We start from the raw sequence: 21,698 nt of genomic DNA, 5'->3' as shown, positions 1-21,698 counted from the left end.
AACAAATCTGCACTGAGGATTTTTGAAAACACGAAACGGCTGTGGCTCGAAGTCCCAGACGCCACCAAGGTCAAAACTACACACAGTCGATCAACAACAGCAAATGGTTGACATTGACTGGGAAAGAGGCAGGAATAATTAGAAAAGGGTCATAAGAACATAAGAAATAGGAGCACGAGGAGACTTTATGGCCCATGGAGTCTGCTCCACTATTCAATATCGGTGATCATCAACCTCATCTCCATAATCCCTTGATTCCCCAAGACTCCCAAAATCTATCTATCTCAGCCTTGAATATATTCAGAGACTCCACATCCATAGCCCTCTGGGGCAGAGAACTGCAAAGATTCACAGTACTCAGTGAAGAAATTCCTCATCTCAGTCTTAAGTCGTCACCACAGGCAGTCCCTCGAAACAAGGTTGACTTGCTTCCACACCAAAAAAGACAAGTTCATAGGTGCCCCGAATGAAGGACCCAAAATGAAGGGTGGAAGATGCCTGCGCTTGGATTTTAACGTGTGGTGGCCGTTGCACACCAGCCACCACACAGGCTTGATAAAGCTAGGTCTTGGTCCAGTGGCAAGGATTACTCAAGACGACCAGAGATCAGCTCTGCTGCATGGACCTCGTGCACACATATAAATCGCAGTGTGGGCTGGCCTGTGCTGCCCTTGGGCCCCGAACTCACGCCTCCCCTGGGCCCCAATCACATCCCTCCAGTCTCTCGCCCCAACATCGCCGTTCCTGCTGTATCTGCCCACGCTCCAATCATTGACCTGGGCCCCGATGACATCGCTCCTCGCTGCCGTCGCCCTCCTGCACCAGCTCATGCTGCTCCCCAGAGCGGTATGCCGCTACACAGCTCCTGGGCCACTCGCCTCCACTCCTCCTATGGCCCCGACCCGCCGCCGGTGCGCTCACGCAGGTCGGGGCCTCCATGCTGCAGCCTTCCCCTTATCTCCCCTCCACGGCCTTCTGCTTATCCTGAGACTGTGCCCCTTAGTGCTGGACATTCCAGCCAGGGGAAACTGACTGACTTCTGTGATGATGGGGACCTCAGGGAGGAGGCCAATATGCATCATCCACTTGGCATTCTGGCTGAAGATGATTGCATACAATTCAGCCTTGTCTTTTGCACTTGCATGCTGGGATCAACCATCATATAGGATGGGGATATTCATGGAGCCTCCTCCTCCAGTGAGTTGTTTTTCATCATCCTCTGCCCTGCACACCCCATCCCACCTTCACCAGAACACTAACATACTTGTGGGACAGAGCAGTGCCAATGGGAAACAGCAGTGGTGGTATCCTAGACAACCCAAAAGGATCTAATAATTGTGGCCTAGAGTTTGCCCATTCCCAGACATGAAGGAACAGCCATGTGCCTAGTGATGGAACTGGACACACCCAATGCAAGCAAGAGTACTGCCAACAAAAAAAAAAAAATCACATGGTGAAGGAGTGTGGAAGCAGTCAATAGTTCTCTACACCCAAGGTATAAATGGAGATAGGACTCACTGCACCAGATAATTTGCTGAATTACACTATCACAGGAATGACTTAAAGTAGACATTTTCCAGATTGACTTGTTGCTCCAAGTCGGAGTAGTTCTTGAGCTTCTGTTGCCCTCTGGGAAAGAGCAGACATCCTCCTGGATTGGTATGGAAGCTAATTTAACAGACACTGCTGGCTGAGTCAGCACCATTCTGACAAATACTAAATGCAGCTTAGAATCCATTTTGCATTTTGTGGCCCAGAATGCATGCTCACACCCAGCTATTGGCTCAAACTTCATGAATACTCTCCTGTGGAATCTGAGATAACGATTTGCATTTATGTAGTAAAACTTCCCAAGGCACTTCACAGGAGTCAAGCAAATCGAAATTACCAGTACAACTTGTTTTTTTTATTATTCATTCCGGGATGTGGGCATCACTGGGAAGGCCAGCATTTATTGCCCATCCCCATTTGCCCTCGAGACGATGGCGTGAGCTGCATCCTTGAACCACTGCAGTCCTTGAATTGAAGAAACTTCACAGTGCTGTTGGGGAGGGAGTTCCAGGATTTCGATCCAGCAACGATAAAGGAAAGACGACATATTTCTAAGTCAGGATGGTGTGCAACTTGGAGGGGAACTTCAGAGTCATTCTCCTCTCTCTATCCTCCCAATGGCTGAGTGAGCATCGCACCATTTGGTGAAGTGTACTACCCTCTAAGACAGGTCTCTTGGGTTCGATCAAGTTGCCTCCAAGATGACATGCCTGACACTTGAAGTCACTGCTCTGTGGCAGATTGGTCATGTGAGAGTTCAGTGAGGCAGTATGCTAGTGCACCAAAGCAGCAATTCGTTAAGAGCCAGCTTGGCTCATTGATGGGGTCTGTCTGGATGAGTCTAAGTGGTCTGGGATGCAGGCTTCAAACCTATAGCTGTCGAGCGACAGTGGTTCAATTCCACCTTTCAGGCGGAGTGAGTGCTGATTAATGGAAGCAGTTATTTTCCCAAAGAGTTGTAGGGGCAGACCCAACATCGGCAACTGGGATTTGTGGTTTCAGACAACTCAGCAGGTCAATGCTGCAACAGACAGGATGGTGCAAGCTAGAAAAGCAATGGGAAGCTGCATGGTGTTAGAGAGTTAAATTCTAACAGTACGTCTAATGCACACTTTATCAACCTCGCATGCCAAGTTCCCAGAGTTGAAGTGGGATGTATCCCAATGAGGAGCAAGTGTGTATTCTGCATTCAGCTAAACAGATACTCCACTTAAGTGCATTTCTCAGTGGCTTGGTTCAGGGGCAGAAGCATAAGAATATAAGAATAAGAAACAGGAGTAGGCCATCTAGCCCCTCGAGCCTGCTCCGCTATTCAATAAGATCATGGCTGATCTGGTCGTGGACTCAGCTCCACTTACCCGCCCTCTCCCCGTAACCCTTAATTCCCTTATTGCTTAAAAATCTATCTATCTTTGACTTGAAAACATTCAATGAGCCAGCCTCAACTGCTTCCTTGGGCAGAGAATTCCACAGATTCACAACCCTCTGGGAGAAGAAATTCCTTCTCAACTCGGTTTTAAATTGGCTCCTCCGTATTTTGAGGCTGTGCCCCCTAGTTCTAGTCTCCCCCACCAATGGAAACAACCTCTCTGCCTCTATCTTGTCTATCCCTTTCATGATTTTAAATGTTTCTATAAGATCACCCCTCATCCTTCTGAACTCCAAGGAGTAAAGACCCAGTCTACTCAATCTATCATCATAAGCATGATCAATTCCTGTACATAGTCAGACTCCTGACTGATCAAAACAAAATTGCAGTGTTATAAAACTACAGAGCAGCAAGGTAGGATGCTGCAGTTGACTTCAGTATTCCTGGGTTGAGTGTAGCAGTATAGGGAGCATGGGGCAAAGTGATTTAGGATTCCCACTCCTGATCACTATTCAGGAATGGCCACTGGTAATGTGCAGACACTGATCGTGCTGGGCTGTAATCGCCCTTGAACAAACAGCTAATGTCAGTCCCACCAGAATTCTCATTTGAGCATGTGGCTTATGCAGAGCCTTATTTCAGCATTTGGTTGTGATCTTTCAAAATTCCCTAGATTCTACAACAGTCCCAGCAGATTGGAAGGTAGCAAATGTAACCCCGCTGTTCAAGAAAGGGGGGGGGGGGGGGGGGGGGGGTGGAAAGAGGGAAAAAAAAGATAACTACAAGCCAGTTAGTCTGACATCATTCATCAGAAAAGACTGGAATCATTTATTAAGGAAGTAGATAAGGGGAACCAGTGGATGTGGCATATTTGAATTTCCAAAAGGCATTCAATAAAGGTGCCACATATAAGGTTGTTGCACAAGACAAGGGCTCATGGGATTGGGGGTAATATGTTAGCATGGAGAGGGGATTTGGTTAACCGAGAGTAGGGATAAACAGGTCATTTTCCAGTTGGTAGGCTGTAACTAGTGGGGTGCCGCAAGGATCAGTGCTTGGACCGTAGCTATTTATAATCTATATTAATGACTTCGATGAAGAGACAGAGGGCAACGCTTCCAAGTTTGCTGACTATACAAAGCTAGGTGGGAAAGTACCTGAGGAGGGCACAGACTGCAAAGGGATATAGACCGGTTAAGTGAGTGGGCAATAAGGTGACAGATGGCGTATAATGTGGGGAAATGTGAGGTTATTCACCATTAGGAAGAATAGAAAAATATTTTTTTTTTTAAATAAATGGTGAGAAATTATTAAATATTGGTGTTCAGAGAGATTTAGGTGTCCTCATACAGGAAACACAGAAGGTTAGCATGCAGGTACTGCGAGCAATTGGGAAGGCAAACAGCACATTAGCATTTATTGTAAGTGGGTTGGAGTACAAGAGCAAAGAAGTTGTACTACACTTGTACAGGGCTCTGGTAAGACCACACCTGGAGTACTGGCCACAGTTTTGGTCTCCTTATCCAAGGAAGGATATAGTTGCCTTAGAGGCGGTGCAAAGGTGGTTCACTGGATTGATTCCTGGGATGAGACGGTTGTGCTATGAAGAGCAATTTAATAGATTGGGCCTCTACTCTCACGAGTTTAGAAGAATGAAAGGTGATCTCACTGAAACATAAGATTGAGGGGATTTGACAGGGTAGATGCTGAGAGGTTGTTTCCCCTGGCTGGACTATGTATAACTAGGGGGCAGTCTCAGGATAAGGGGCCGGCCATTTAAGACAGAGATGAGGAGGAATTTATTCACTCAGAGGTTGTGAATCTTTGGAATTCTCTACATAGAAACATAGAAAATAGGTGCAGGAGTAGGCCATTCGGCCCTTCGAGCCTGCACTGCCATTCAATGAGTTCATGGCTGAACATGCAACTTCAGTACTCCATTCCTGCTTTCTCGCCATACCCTTTGATCCCCCTAGTAGTAAGGACTGCATCTAACTCCTTTTTGAATATATTTAGTGAATTGGCCTCAACAACTTTCTGTGGTAGAGAATTCCACAGGTTCACCACTCTCTGGGTGAAGAAGTTTCTCCTCAACTCAGTCCTAAATGGCTTACCCCTTATCCTTAGACTGTGACCCCTGGTTCTGGACTTCCCCAACATTGGGAACATTCTTCCATCTAACCTGTCTAAACCCATCAGAATTTTATATGTTTCTATGAGGTCCCCTCTCATTCTTCTGAACTCCAGTGAATACAAGCCCAGTTGATCCAGTCTTTCTTGATATGTTAGTCCCGCCATCCCGGGAATCAGTCTGGTGAACCTTCGCTGCACTCCCTTAATAGCAAGAATGTCCTTCCTCAAGTTAGGAGACCAAAACTGTACACAATACTCCAGGTGTGGCCTCACCAAGGCCCTGTACAACTGTAGTAACACCTCCCTGCCCCTGTACTCAAATCCCCTCGCTATGAAGGCCAACATGCCATTTGCTTTCTGAACCGCCTGCTGTACTTGCATGCCAACCTTCAATGACTGATGTACCATGACACCCAGGTCTCATTGCGCCTCCCCTTTTCCTAATCTGTCACCATTCAGATAATAGTCTGTCTCTGTTTTTACCACCAAAGTGGATAAAAAAAATAGAAACATAGAAAATAGGTGTAGGAGTAGGCCATTCGGCCATTCGGCCCTTCGGCCCTTCGAGCCTGCACTGCCATTCAACAAGATCATGGCTGATCACCCACCCCAGCACCTCCCCTCCCATGCCCCCTCCACACCCCCCGAGCCACAAGGACCACATCCAACTCCCTCACGAACACATCCAATGAACTGCCATCAACAACTCTCAGCAGCAGGGAACCCCACAGGCCAACAACTCCCCAAGTGAAGAAGTCTCTCCCAATCCCAGCCCCAAACAGCCCACCCCCCTTCCCAAGAGCGTGCCCCCCACCCCTCCCTCCCGGCTCCGGACCCACCCAACACCGGGAACACTCCCCCCGCACACCCAACCCAACCCGCCCCGTCAGAATCCTTCCCAAATGCCGAACACTCCCGGATGTCGAGCCCCCAGCCCCGGCCACCCCGGAGCCACACCCCCGCGACGCCAACCACACCACATCCACCAACCACCATCTGCGCAGTCAACCCGTCCACCCCACTCTGAACACTCCCCGCACCGAGGCACAGAGCCCCCAGGCCCGCCCCTCCAACACACTTCGTCCCCCCCCAGATCCTCGCTGCAATGTGGCCCCTCCTGTCCCCCGCCCTGGGTTTCTCCGCCCCCCCCCCCACCTCCAACACTCTCCCCTCCATCCCCCGTCTCCCCTCATCTTCCCTCTGCCTCCCCACACAGGCTCCCATCTTGAGGGCGGTAACATAACCTCACATTTATCCACATTGCCCACTCACCTCACCTACCCCAAAGGGCTGTGGATGCTGAATTGTTGAGTATATTTAAGGCTGAAATAGATAGATTTTTGGACTCTGAGGGAATCAAGGGATATGGGGATCGGGTGGGAAAGTGGAGTGCGAAGTTGAAGATCAGCATGATCTTATTAAATGGTGGAGCGGGCTCGAGGGGCCGAATGGTCAACTCCTGCTCCTAATCCTTATGTTTTTATGAAACACGCAGCCACCAAGAGCAAGGGATACAATCGGAAGTTGAAGGGGAAGTAACTTGCACAAAGCAGCCAATTTACTTTGCAGGAATGAAAGGTGTTCACAGCACAGCTACAAACACAACTGGCAGATCATTTAATCAGAGCTTGTTCAAAAGGAAGCAAAGTACAGCTTGTGGGTAGTTCAAAGCACTCGAGTTACGTTGCCAAGCCTGCGTGCAGATGGATAGTTGAACCATCATGGGCTACTGCAGTTGAAATGAGATCAAATGCACTTTATCCAAGCCTAGAATCATTAGCAGAAACTTAAACTGGTGCTGCTTCTGTGGGATACTGAAGTTAAAACAAAATACTATTTCTTCCAGCTAGAGTAGCAATCCTGCTGCAATGCTAAAACCTCCATTTTGCAGACTGCAGTTCCAGATTCCTGCCCGCCCACCTCACCAACCTGACAAAAAGCCACTGAAATCTCAAGGAAGCTCACTGAAAATGTACAATTATTAAATTACGCCACTAATTATTCCAGGTTCTGTTATTTTCCCCCACTGAAGGTCAGCCCAACGGATCAACCTTCTATGTACCTGTTTGGTAGATTTCTGTACACAGTAGAACTCAAATAGTCAATTCAGCTGAAGCAGGAGTGCTCAAATGCAAATATCAATAATTTATTTATTTATTCACAGAAACACATATCAGCACAATTTATTGATTAAACTAGGCTAATTGATGAATCATAATGAAACCATTTAGCACGTCAGGACAAATACAATGGTGTTCAGCAAACTAATGTAATTCTTTGAATGCAAGTAGCTTTATGTTGAACATAGACGCAATCACAAAATTCAAACCCTTAATTTCACCTTCCATTGCTTTCTCTCAAGCAACTCACTGCTTAACCTCAAGAATTTCACAGACCTTCCAGCACCATTTCAGTTTGAAAGAAACCTCAAAACTTTTTAAAAATAGCATCAATAAAAATGACCATGAAGCAGTCAGATTGTCGTAAAAACCCAACTTCTTTACCCAGAGAGTGGTCAGAACGTGGCACCCGCTACCACGGACGCGTTGAGGCAAATAGCATAAATATATTTAAGGGGAAGCTAGATCAACACGAGGGGAAAAGAATTCGAAGGATATGCTGATAGCACAAGATTAAGTCGAGTGGGAGAAGGTTCATGTGGAGCATAAACACTGGCATAGACCGGGTACAGTAGCATAGTGATTAGGTTACTGGACTAGTGATCGTGGAGCGATGCGATTGGGGCCCAGGAGAGGCCAGAGTTTGGGGCCAGAAGAGACGAGGGCCTGGGGCAGCACGGGCCAGCTGACACTGCGATGTGTGCGCACCAGGGGTGTACAGCAGGGCTGGTCTCCAGTCGCCTTGATCAATCTTGCCACTGGACCAAGACCGAGCTCTGTCAAGCCCGTGTGTGGCTGGTGTGCAACAGCCACCACACATTACAAAAATCCAAGCACAGGCATCTTCCACCCTTCAGGATGCAGTTCGGGACCGAGAACATTAGGTCCTTCATTGAAACACCTGTGAACGCATCCCTTTTTGGCATGGAAGCAAGTCATCCTCAATACGAGGGACCGCCGATGATGATTTTACTGGACGAGCAATCCAGGAGGTCTGGACTAATGATCCGGAGACATTAAATAAAAAAAATAGGAGCAGGAGTAGGCCCTATGGCCCCTTGAGCTTGCTCCACCATTCAAAGAGATCATGGCTCAACTCCACTTTCCTGCCCGATCTCCATATCCCTCAATTTCCCTAGACTCCAAAAATCTCTCCATCTCAGCTTTGAATATATCCAGAGACTCAGCATTCACAGCCCTCTGGGGCAGAGAATACCAAAGATTCACAGCCCTCTGAGTGAAGAAATTCTTCCTCATCTCTATTTTAAATGGCCGACCCATTTTCGAGACTGTGACCGCTGTGAATTTGAATTCATTTAATGGCCATGAAGCTATCGATTGGTGCAAATACCCAACTGGTTCATTAATGTTCTTTAGGAAAGGAAACCTGCTGTCTTTACTTGGTCTGGCCTATATGTGACTCCAGACCCACAGCAATATGGCTGACTCTTAACTGCCCTCTGAAATGGCCTAGCAAACCACTCTGTTACATCAAACTGCTACAAGAATAAAAAAAACTGGATGGACCACCCGGCATTTATCTAGGCAACAAATTAGGATGCTACTAAAAGGTGTACCCAACCTAGCCAACCCTGCATAGTCCTCCTCACACACATCCGGGCAGTGGGAACTTGTGCTGAAATTGACAGTTGTCCCATATATTAAATCAACCAATGAATCAGTACTCCTCCATGTTGAACACCACTTGGAAGAAGCATGGAGGGCACAGAGCATATCTGGGTGGGAGACTTCAATCTCCATCACCAAGAATGGCTCGGTTGGACCACTGCTGAGGGAGCTGGCAGGGTCCAGAAGGACACAGCTGCCAAACTGAGCCTGCAGAAGGTGGTGAGAGCACCAACCAGTGGGAAAAGTCTACTTGACCTTACCAATCTACCTACTGCAGATGCAACTGTCCATGACCATATCGGTAGCAGTGACCATCGCACAGTCCTTGGAGACAAAGTCCTGTCTTCACACTGAGGCAAAGTGGCCCTACCACAGGGCTAAATGGGACAGAGTCAGAACAGATCTCGCACTCAGCACTGGGCATCCATGATGTGCTGTGAGACATCAGCAGCAGCAGAATTGTATTCCAGCACAATCTGTAATGTCATGGCCCAGCATATCCCTCACTCTACCATTACAATTAAGCCAAATGACCAACCTGGTTCAATGAGCAGTGCAGAAGAGCATGCCAGGAGCAGCACCAGGCACACCTAAAAATGAGATGCCACCCTGGGTAAGCTACAGTACTACATGCAAGCTAGCGATTGTACAACCAACAGATCAGATCAAAGCTCTGCAGTCCTGCCACATCCAGTCGTGAATGGTGATAAAATTAAACAACTAACAGGAGGAGGCAGCTCCATGAATATCTCCATCCACATCGAAGGCTGAGTCCAGGACATGAGAGCTTAAGATAAGGCGGATATGTTCATGACCATCTTCAGCTTGAAGTGCCGAGTGAATGATCCATCCTGGCCGTCACCCAAGTTCCCCACCACCACAGATGCCAGTCAATTCAATTCACTCCACAGGATATCAAGAAACAGCTGAGTGCCCTGGATACAGTAAAGGCTATGGGCTCTGCGACAACATCCTGGCTGTGTTGCTGAAGACGTGCTCCGGAATTAGCCATGGGTCTAGCCAAGCTGTTCCAGTACAGTTACAACACTGGCATCTACCTGACAATGGAATACTGTCCAGAAAAAGCAGGACAAATCCAATCCGGTCAATTATTGCACCATCAGAATTTTTTTTTTTTAAATTTGTTCCAGGATGTGGGCATTGCTGACAAGGTCAGCATTTATTGCCCATCCCCAATTACCCTCAAGATGGTGGTGGTGAGCCACCTTCTTGAACCGCTGCCATCCTTGTGGTGAAGGTACTCCCAAGTGTAGTTAAAGAGGGAGGTCCAGGATATTGACCCAGCGACGATGAAGGTACGGCGATATACTTCCAAGTCAGGGTGGTGTGCAACTTGCAATCATGGTGCTCCCATACACCTGCTGCCCTTGTCCTTCTAGGTGGTAGAGGTCACACTGTAATCCTTGGTCCCTCTTCCTTATCAGCAATTGTTCCTTCTGCCACCTTTTCTCCACCCTCTAGAATTGTGGAGTTTGGTGCTGGTATATGGAAGGGGGAAGAGTAGAGACAAGTGTGGTGGGTCTCAAGTTTAGAAAGCAATTTAGCTGTTTTTCTGAATTGTTTAATTATTGGCACGGTTTTTGGTTTATTATTTTATTTCTAACTATGTAATGAATTGCCAATGATTCTACTCAATTTTTTTGTTAGCATGTGATGATCATTGTAACTAAACCAATCAGTATTGACTCTTGATTCGAGGATATGATTGGTTGAAGGGGCAGTGATATCCAATATTACAAACTGATCAATCAAGTCAAAGGAACTCTATAGCACACTATCACACCAACATCTATATGAATTCACTGTTATATGTGACCATTTACAAGACAGCAATCTCACTGGGGATTCAGAGTAATTAACTGTAAGATTGTGGCTCAAGCAAAGTGCTCACCATCTGGACTCTGGGCCAGAGTTAGCATTTCAAGCAAACTCCAAAATCATTTCTTGACATGTCCTTTTTTTAAAAATGTATCAGGAATTTGAATTCTAGCAATTGATTGGCTTATTTCAGCAAAAGACAGCCTTGAGGAATGGTTAAACCTCAAACAACACAAGTCACAGACGAGGAAAGTCTACTTCAACCACAAGATCATCTGTCCCATAACAGCAATTTTAAATGACTCCAATATTTTTGCTTCTAAGAGCTATGAAACCAGCTAAGGTTAAAGTTAGAAACTATAATTCTCTCCAGTTACCAAATCCTCATTGTATGGTTTAGCACCCAATCTCTTCCCTCTCTTCATGGCTATTACACTATAGCACTTGTTGGCACCATATACACCAAGGCAGCAGACATGACATTCAAGCCAATTTTGGAGGTCTGCAATATACAGAACACAGGCCAAAATAAAACTTCTTTGGCAACCATATAATTTCTATGCAGGGCCAATGGTCACTGTTTAGAAAATTGAGATTTGATCAGGATCCCACATTACCAGGTGTCAATCTTGCAATTAGGTCAGTGAAAGAGCATGCATACTCCATCATGAGACATATGCTTGATGCAACACTTCTGCCTATTTCTACAAATAAAATGGAAGATTTACCCACGTACAGGGCAGTCAGGCCAGTCCTCGGTATAAAGCCCAAAAAGAGGGTATTAAGCTTGTCATCATCATAGGCGGTCCCTCGAACGAGGATGACTTGCTGCCACATGAGGTCACAGATGTTTCAATGAAGGACCCGATGTTCCAGTCCTGAACTCCAATTGAGGGGATGGAAGATGCCAGTGTGTGGATTTTTTTTTAAACATGTGGTGGCTGTTGCACATCAGCCACCACACGAGCTTAACAGAGCTAGGTCTTTATCCAGTGACAAGGGTTAACCAGGATGACTGGAGGCCTGCTCTGCTTTTATTGTGCCGACAGAAACAGAATTTCACTTCAGGAAGAGAGAGTAACCACGATAAGCCTCAGATATTGGTCAAATTCAAAGACACAGTAATCACAAATGGAAACAAGTATTTCATTGATCATTCTTTAGGGGTATGATTGATTGAATCAAATGACAAACTTCCTTGCGTATTAAAAGGAGAAGAGTGTTTGCTTAATACATGCAAGTGACAGCTTAAGCCAAGTTATCAAGGTGGTCAGATTTAAGCAAACTTGATTCTGTTACATCTGCAAACCAATAAAAAAAACTGCAGTACAACCCAACTCACAACTGGGGGACATGTAAAATCACTCACAGCCAGACATACTGGTTTCACACAGCTGAAGAAAACCACTAAATTGCCTGTTTGACACCGACTCCAGGGACGTGATGCAAAATAGAATTGTTCAATTGAAATGTGACATCAAACATTAAGACACAAGTGTGCTCAAACAAAGCAGAAAATGATATAAACACATCGCAGGTCCATCGGCACCTGAAAAGTGGGAAAGGAAGTCAATATTTTTAAAAAGTAATTTTCAGGGTGTGGGCAATCACTGGCAAGGTCACCAGTTATTACCCAGCCTCAGCTGTTCCAAAAAGGTGGCCAGGCCACTTGAGGACAGCTAAAAGTCAACCACATTGATGTGCGACTAGTCACATTGGACCAGACCGAGTAAGGATGGCAGATTTCCTTCCCTCAAAAGGGCATTAGTGAACCAGTTGGCATTTTACAACAATCAAACAACTTTATGGTCACATATACATATAGCAGCAGTTTTTTTTTTTAAATATTCCCAAACTGTTGTGATGAGATTCCCACAAGGAATCTGCCCTCAAATCATCCTCCTCCTCCTCCTCCTCCTCCTCCTCCTCCACCACCATGACAGACACTGATGGATCAGCAACGTATTTCTAGCATTTTCCTTTTATCTCTTCCCGGAAGTCCATATCTTGGCAGTTCAGTGATTTGAAAATATGGGCAGCTCACATCATCTTATAAACAGCATTTACACACATAGCAGGTTAGACATGTTTAATGTCAATTTGAATGAAAAAGCCAGAAGGGTGAATAGGAAGAAGAAGTATTATACAGGGACACAAAATGGTTTCTTGCAGTGAGAAGTGGTGTCCAAATGACAATTAAGCCAGAGCCCCTGCCACAAACATGCCATCAATAGATGTCAGAATGCATCTATCGGTGTGTGGCAAAAACCCAGAATCAGCTGCAGCTTATACATTAGCCATCCACATACATCGGTTTAATCTGGTCCATGGGAAGAAAAACAATTATTTCAACAAGGTGATCAGCATCATCTATTCTCCACACACAGTAAACCCCCCTCCAGCAAACATTATCTCTGTTGGCTAATCTTTTAAAAGCACCTCAACATCATTTGGAATTCAGAACAATAAAGCGTTAATTATAGTTAAAAAGTCAATTCTAAATATAACTTGGATCTTGCGCTGCGATTAAATCCCTCAACAGCAATTCCCACAACACCCAAAATGTTTTTTTTTTAAACATCGGGAGGAGTGACATTAAATTGGTGCAATGCAACATAAAATGCTGGACATAATTATCCGTGCACACGTTAGAGAGTTTATTTCGATATGCCCACTTGTGAGCGGCTTGTCAGAAGCACTCTGCAACAATGTGTGTGTGGTGACTGTAGTTACCAGAGGCAGCCTCCCCCTCCCAGGCCTCTCGCCCTCTGCTCTGAGGGGGGCCAGAGGCAGTGACAGGAGAGGGTGCAAGAAGCCAGTAGCAGCGACCAGGAACCCTCGGAGCCCGGCTGGAACGCGGAGTATCGGTTTGCATTGTGTGTATCGATATTCGGAAACATTGTTGCTACATTGTAGCCGGCCCCGCGGGGCCCAGTTCATTCACACCGACTCTCTCTCTCTCTCTCTCTCACTCACTCTCTCACTCTCTCTCTCTCTCTCTCTCTCTCTATCACTATCTCGCTGCCGCACTCACCCGGCACGCCATCGCGACTCTCTCCCGGGCTTGAGCTGCTCGATCGTCGCTTCGCTTCACTTCCTCCCCTCAGTCTACCCGCCTCCACATCCACACACGCCCCGCGCACAGGTCGCTATATACATCCGCGCCCGCGTCACCGCGCCGGCCTGACGTCAGCACGCACGACGTCCCCACACAGACAGTCACTGCTGGTTTGCTTCACGTGGAGCTTCTTGCATCCACCTATTTAGCAATTCTCAGCTGTCTTCCTCTTCTGCGTTTCTCCTTCATTTATCACCAGGGTCGGCGCTGCCCAAGGATGGGAACAGTTGACCGACAGACTGCTTACTGCAGTGAATCTTGCAGCACAAGCTGTTGTGTGTGTGTACACATTCAGTTTACTGATCACAATTCAGCTGAGAAGGTCGATAATTCAAGGATTCTTTTTCTTGATTAAGATCCATTAATGCTAGGTTAAGGGCAGAAAGAAGGACTTGCATTAATATACAGCGCCTTTCACGACCACCAGACGGCGCAAAGCACTTCACAGCCAATGAAGGTGCACTCTAGGTCCGTGCAGCAGAGCTGGTCTCCAGTCGTCTTGGGTAATCCTTGCCACTGGACCAAGACCTAGCTCTGTCAAGCCCGTGTGGTGGCTGGGGTAGCCACCACACGTTAAAAAAAATCCAAGCACAGGCATCTTCCGTCCTTCAGGATCCAAAATATCATCGAAACACCTGTGAACTTATCCGTTTGCGGCATGGAAGCAAGTCATCCACATTTCGAGGGACCGCCTATGATGATGATGATGAATGTCGGAAACAAGGTTGCCAAATTGCACACAAGCAAGCTCCCACAAACAGCACTGTGATAATGACCAGATAAGCTTTTCTTTTTGTTATGTTGATTGAGGGATAAATATTGGATACGACATCAGGGATAACTCCCCTGCTTATCTTCGAAATAGTGCTGTGGGATCCTTTACATCCTCCTGAAAGAGCAGACATGGCCTCAGTTTAACGTCTCATCCGAAAGACGGCTTTTCCGACAGTGCAGCATTCCCTCAGCTCCTTTAGATTTATGTGCTGAAGTCACTGGAGTGGGATTTGAAACCTCAACTTTCAGTGGTGAGTGTGCTACCCTCTGTGCCACAGCTGACATTTAATAGAGGTGTTCAAACTTATGAGGAGTTTTGATAGAGTAAATAAAGAGAAAATGTTTCCAGAAGCATCAGGATCGGTAACCAAAGGATACAGATTTAAAGTAAAAGAACCAGCGGCAAAATGAGCTAACTTTATTTTACACACCGAGTTGTTGTGATCTGGAATGCACTGTCTGAAAGGCTGGTGGAAGCAATTTTAATCGTAATATTCAGAAGAGATTTGGATATATACTTGAAGGAGAAAAAAAATGAGAGGTCGATAGGTAAAGAGCAGGCCAATGGGATGAATTGGATGGCAGAGTCTGGGGGGAGGGGGGGGCTAAATGGCCTCCTTCTGTGCCGTATCATTCAAATTTCTGATAAACATAACTGTTAGCTCAGAATTTTGATTTAATCACAGTTATTATTTGAAAATGGTCTGCCTGATTTGTTACAGTGAACTCGTGAGTGTTGTAGTTCCAGAAGAGTAAACTGAAAACGACAGTTTTAATAATGCGACTCACTTATGTTCTTACGTTCACACTTTATCCAGAGCAGCTGGAACTTCCTGGTCCTGTTCTACCTGGTTACCATGTGATATGGCTCACCATGCTGCACTCTGGGTATTAAAGTGACACAGAAACAGGTTCAAAACTACAACTCCCATGATGCACCCCTCTCACACCTGCAATATGGCAAAAAGAGTGAGAAATTGACTGCACCCAGGCCCAGGTGATATTTCCAACTCGAGTCTTAGACCAAAGACAGAAATTTCTTATAGGCATTTCTAACATTAAATTAACAATATTACAATTAAGCTTAGTGATCTATTTTTAGAATTGTGCAATTTGTTGCTTTGTTTGTTATTTTGGAAATTGTATTTCAGGCTATTCACATTGTGAAGAAACAAGATGGTGGAAAAAAACAGAGTGAAGAAATTATTGGTACATTTTGATTAATCAGTTTTATTGGCTAGTGAATGGTAAGTTTAAAAAAAAAGAAAAAGTTGAGTGACTCATTGCTCTTTACCTTTTGATCTGTTCACATTTAGGCATTTGGAGATGTTGAGAGATGTGGAATGAGAGGATTGATGGAACTTGTTCCTTCCAACAGATAAGCAGGAATATGCCCATTCTCAGGCAACATTTTAATGCCCCGAGGCAGGTGACCAGCCAATGGTTAAACTGGCCGGTGGTTAAACTGGCCGGTGGTTAAACTGGCCGGTGGTTAAACTGGCCGGTGGTTAAACTGGCCGGTGGTTAAACTGGCCGGTGGTTAAACTGGCCGGTGGTTAAACTGGCCGGTGGTTAAACTGGCCGGAAGATGAAGCTGCAGCTGAGGATTAAAACAAGTGAACTTTGATTTTAATCATAGAATCTTACAACATAGAAAGAGACCATTTTGCCCATAGTGCCAGTGGTGGCCCTTTAAAAAAGCTATCCAATTAGTCCCAATGCCCTGCTCTTTCCCGTAGCCCTGCAATGTGCTTCAAGTATATATCTAATTCCCTTTTGAAAGCTGCTAGTGAATCTGCTTCCACCACCCTTTCAGGCAGTGCATTGCAGATCATAATAAGTTGCTGCATAAAAAAAACTCATCTCACCTCTGGCTCTTTTGCCAATTACATTAAATCTGTGTCTTCTGGTTACTGACCCTTCAGCGAGTGGAAACAGTTTCTCCTTATTTACTCCATCAAAACTGCTCATGATTTTGAACGCCTCTATTAAATCTCCCATGAACTTTATCTGTTCGAAACAGAACAATTCCAGCTTTTCTACTTTCTCCATATGACTGAAGGCCCTCATTCTTGGTCCCATTCTAGTAAATCGCCTCTGCACCCTCTCCAAGGCTTTGACATTCTTCCTAAAATGTGGCACCCAGAATTGGACACAGTATTCCAGCTGAGGCTTTACCAGTGATTTAGAAAAGTTTAGCATAATGGCCTGGCATTTGTGCTCTATGCCTCTATTTATAAAGCCAAGGATTCTGCATGCCTTATTAACAGCCTTATCAACTTGTCATGCGACCTTCAAAAATGTCTGTATGTATACCCCCAGGTCTCTCTGTTCCAGCAACTTCTATCAAATTGTACCATTGTATATAGCTCTCCTCATTCTTCCTTCCTGTCATGTATGTACATGCTGTTTGTAGCCACCAGATGGTGTCATTGTTGGAGGCCACTGAGCAGCATGCACATGGTGCTGCTCTGGTATAAAAGGCCAGCCATTTTGTGAGTCAGGCACTTTGGGCCTAAATAAAGCAGAAGCAAGGTTGTACCTTGCTTAGTTAAACAGTACTCTGCTTGAACCTTTATTGCATACATAACACTTCCAAAATGCATCACTTCACACAACTCTGTTAAATTTCATCTGCCATGTGTCTGCCCATTTCACCAGTCTGTCTATGTGCTGAAATCTGCGACAGATCTCCTGACTGTTTACTGCTTTTCTGAATTTTGTGTCATCTGCAAACTTTGAAATTATGTCTTGTATACGCAAGTCCAGGTTATTATCATATATCAAATAGAACAGTGGTTCTGGAATACACCACTGTATACTTTCCTCCAGTCTGAAAAACAACATTATTCTCCGCTTTCTGTCCCTTAGCCAATTCCGTATCCACACTACTCTGCCCCTTTAAACCCCTGGACTTAAATGTTGCTAACTTAGATGCGCTTTATCAAATGCCTTTTGAAAGTCCATATACACAATATTAACAGCACTTACCTCATCAACCCTTTCTAATGGCCCTGAAATCCCAGTTCTCTGCTTCCCGCGGGCGCTCGCCAGAAAATGGCTAAAAAGATGCGCACCTACCTTTTCCTGCTGAGCCCACCAGAGATCCCGCTCCTGAGGCCTCCTCTCCCTGCGCATCGGAGCGCGTGCACGTCTGGACGTCATTCCCGTCCCACTTACCCCTTCCAATGCTGCCACTGTGGGCTCTGCCAGCAGATCTGCTATCACTGTCCCTCTCCTCATCTCCCTCCAGAATGTCCGTCCACTCGTGAACAAGGCCCTCGCCACCCATGAGCTTATTGTGGATGATTGTATCGATATTACGACCTTGACGGAAACTTGGCTGAGGGATAATGACATGTTCCCCTGTAAATTAAGCCTCCCCATCTGATTATACCTTCCAGCACTTACTTTGCCCAGATCGGCATGGTAGTGGCGTGGCTCTTACCATCAAATCACACCTTGCTCTGTTCCCATACTCCTCTGGTGCTTTCTCCTCCTTTGAGCATCGCACTTGTTACATCCCTCTCGCCTCTCAGTTAAAATCCTCATTCTCTACTGCCCACCCAACTAGCACGCCAAATTTCTCAGCAAAATATCTTCACTTCTTTCTTCCCTCAGCCTTTGCCCTGAGCGACTTATCATCAGTGATTTCAACCTCCATCTCAATTCATCATGCTCTCTCTCCTCTGAGTTCATTGCTCTCCTATCCTCCCTTAATCACTCCCTCCATATAAACTCCCCTACCCATATTCACTGCCATCCCCTCGACATTGTGTCTCACATGGCCTCGCTACTCAAATCATGTCAGTCACAGATAAGGCCATCTCAAATCACTTCCTTGTGATCTCCACCCATATCTTCCTTCCCCCTCCCAACCCTACTTCATTCTGTGTTACTCCCCCAAGTCACTTACAGCTGAACTTTCAAATTCCCAAATGTCTAGCCTATGGCGCTCCATTCACCACGATATTTCTGCAGCTGCCGATCTGCTAAATCACACCCTCCTCTCCACCTTTGATGCCCTAGTCACCATTTCAACAAAGAAAAATTCCACGTTTTTTTGAAATGAAATGGGTATGTGTTTGCTCCTGTCACCTGGTCTTTGGTACCTTGCTTTTATGGCCTCGCTTACTCTGTGTACCTTGGCAATATATAGTGGATTATTAAACTGTGGTAGTCATGACAGCTGGGGCTGATCCTTTCATTGCTTAGCATTTATACATGTACTTAAGGCAGGGGTTGCAGGGGTTACTGGGTCACGATCACGATTGGAAACCCTGACTTCATCAATGCTGGTTGCTAAGCCTAATAGAGCATCTGCTGTTAATTTAGCTGACATCAGCTAATTGAGCACAAATCAAACCTGGGACATTTCTGTTCTTCATGGATGAGTACTATATGCAGCACAGTTAGCCAATGCATTATTGTAGAGTTAATAGAGGTGTGTGAGAACACCAACACAGGCCGGGGCTATAAATAGAGCTGGAGCACCGGGCCCTGGAACATCGTGGGCGAAAGTGCGGCGAATGAGGGCACAGGGTCCAGAAGAGCCGAGGGCCCAGAGGCAGCACAGGGCCCAGCCCACACTGCGATATGTGTGCGCACTAGGTCCGTGCAGCAGAGCAGGTCTCCAGTCGTCCTGGTTCAACCCTTGCCACTGGATAAAGGCCAAGCTCCGTCGAGCCCGTGTGGTATGCAATGGTCACTACACGATAAAAAAAATCCATGCACAGGCATCTTCCAGCCCCTCAATTGGAGTTCAGGACTGGAATATCGGGTCCTTCATTGAAACATCTGTGAACTCATGTGGAAGCAAATCATCCTCGTTCGAGGGACCACCATTATTCTCTCTCAACCTGGTCATTCCTCCTGGTATGGCCCTCATCTCCGATCACTCGTCAAAGGGACGTAGACTTGAACGTTTATGGTGGACAACTGGTTTAGCCATTCATCATCATATCTGACTGGATCACATAAAGCACTATCGGGTCCTGCTCTCCTCTGCCAGAACTGTTCACTATTCCAGGATCATCCTGGAATGCAAAGATAACCCGCGGCTTCTCTTCTTCACTATAAACTGTCTTCTTAAACCGCTTTCCCGTGCCTCCTCCACCCTCAACTCCAACAACAAGTGCAAGGAGCTCACGGACCAACCAACCAGCTGCCTTGACCACTTCCCTCCCTTCCCCTGGCCCACCAAACCAAACTTCCCCTTAGCTTCCCTGCTGCCCAAGCCCTGAACTCGCTTCTTTTCCCTCCTATTGCCCCTCATGCCCTCTCCGAGCTCATCTTGTCCATGAGACTCATCGCCTGCTCCCCTGACCCTATTCCCACCAAACTGCTGGACTCCCAACTTCCATCCCTGCCTCCCCCCCGCCCCCCGCCCCCTTACGTTTGCTGATATTGTTAACGGTTTCCTAAATTACAACAGTGAGTATACTTCAAAAATTACTTCATTGCTTGTACAGCGCTTTGGGACGTCCGGTGATCGTGAAAGGCGCTCTGTAAATGAAAGTCTTTTTTTCTTTTCTCTCCGCAGGTACTGTCCCACTCCCCTTCAAATTTGCCATCATCACCATCTCCTCCACAAAAAGAACACCCTTGACCCCTCTGTCCTTGCAAATTACCGCCCGATCCCCAACCTCCCTTTCCTCTCCTTGAATATGCTGGCGCCTCCCAAATCCGTGTCCATCTTTCCCAGAACTCAATGTTTGAATCCCTCCAATCAGGTTTCTGCTCCACCACAGTACTGAAACGGCCGTTATTAAAGTCACAAGTGACATGCTATGTGTAAAGTCCTTACTCGACAGCATGAAACCACACGAGGCACATTCTGGGAACAAGGTCGCTCTGTGACCTTAACTCTTTATTCACAGGACTCCAAGTGATGACCCTGCGTGGAACCTCCCTTTTTATACCTGTGTGATCAGGTAAGGAGTGTCTCCCACAAGTTCACCCCTTGTGGTCAAGGTGTGCATCTAGGTTGAGTGTATACAGTAATACAGTGGTGTTACATTGAGGTTACATATACTACATCACCTTCCCCCCCAAAGTCTTATTGGGATCATAGGTTTAGTCTTTCAGGTGGTCTACTCTCCCTTGTGGAGCATCGCAGTTGGGGCTCTGGTTGTTGGACACTGACATGAGTGTCTGTCACCTGTGGTGATTCTGGCCTGTCCGGGCTGACGGCAGGGACTGTGCATTCTTCTGAATGCTCTTGTTGCTCGTTCACTGGCGGTGTTGTGAGCTCCATCTCATGGTCTTCTTCAGGTTACTCCGTGTCAATGCTGAACCTTTTTGTTACTTGGTCCAGATGCTTATGGCATATCTGACCATTGTTGAGTTTTACCACGATGACCCTATTCCCCTCTTTGTTAATGACAGTGCCCTCAAGCCATTTGGGTCCCATGGCATGATTGAGGACGAATACAGGATCATTTATTTCTATACATCTCTCCCTCGAATTACGGTCATGGTACTCGTTTTGTGACTTGCGCTTGCCCTCAGCTATGTCGGTCAGAACTGGGTGAATGAGGGACAACCGAGTTTTGAGTGTCCGTTTCATTAGTAGCTCTGTGGGTGGGATCCCCGTGAGCGAGTGCGGTCGGGACCTATAGGCCAGCAGGAGGCGCGATAGGTGTCATTGTAGGGAGGGTCCTTGAATCCTGAGCATACCTTGCTTAACGATTTGGACCGCACGTTCCGCCTGGCCATTGGAGGCCGGCTTGAGCAGCGCAGTCTTGATGTAGTTGATGCCATTGCCCGACATAAACTCTCGGAATTCGTAGCTTGTGAAACATGGGCCATTATCACTAACCAGGATGTCCAGCAAGCCATGGGTTGCAAATATCGCACGGAGGCGTTCCACAGTGGTGGATGACGTGCATGAATTTAGAATGATGCACTCGATCCATTTCGAGTACGCATCTACCACAATAAGGAACATCTTACCCATGAACGGGCCCGTGTAGTCAACATGGGGGCATTACTCAGCTGGGCACACGTCGTGCACCTGCGAACACAGTGTTCCAGGTCTGAATCAATTCCCGGCCACCAAACGTGTGACCGGGCAATGGCCTTCATCAGCACAATGCCTGGGTGCTTGCTGTGGAGTTCCCAGATGAATGCCTACCTGCCCTTCTGGGGCATAACTACCCGGCTG

At 46.4% G+C, this 21,698-nt stretch overlaps 1 protein-coding gene and 1 non-coding gene across 2 annotated transcripts in view; one reads left to right on the top strand and one right to left on the bottom strand.

Moving 5' to 3' along the window:
* The window catches only part of LOC139233982 (vesicle-fusing ATPase), a 322,181-nt gene extending 308,379 nt beyond the window's left edge, over window positions 1-13,802 (bottom strand). Inside the window, exon 1 of the mRNA XM_070864726.1 lies at window positions 13,676-13,802. Coding sequence (XP_070720827.1) covers window positions 13,676-13,687 — 12 coding nt within the window. The 5' untranslated portion in view covers window positions 13,688-13,802. The remainder of the gene's footprint in view (window positions 1-13,675) is intronic.
* On the top strand, window positions 2,381-2,465 carry trnastop-uca (transfer RNA opal suppressor (anticodon UCA)). Its single transcript has one exon. It is a non-coding gene; the product is annotated as a tRNA-Sec (tRNA).
* Window positions 13,803-21,698: the final 7,896 nt, after the last annotated feature.

Source organism: Pristiophorus japonicus, chromosome 21 (genome assembly GCF_044704955.1).
Source record: "Pristiophorus japonicus isolate sPriJap1 chromosome 21, sPriJap1.hap1, whole genome shotgun sequence".
Classification (NCBI taxonomy): Eukaryota; Metazoa; Chordata; class Chondrichthyes; family Pristiophoridae; genus Pristiophorus; species Pristiophorus japonicus.
Note: the sequence above shows the minus strand (reverse complement) of the source record. Positions and strands in the feature narration are given on the sequence as shown.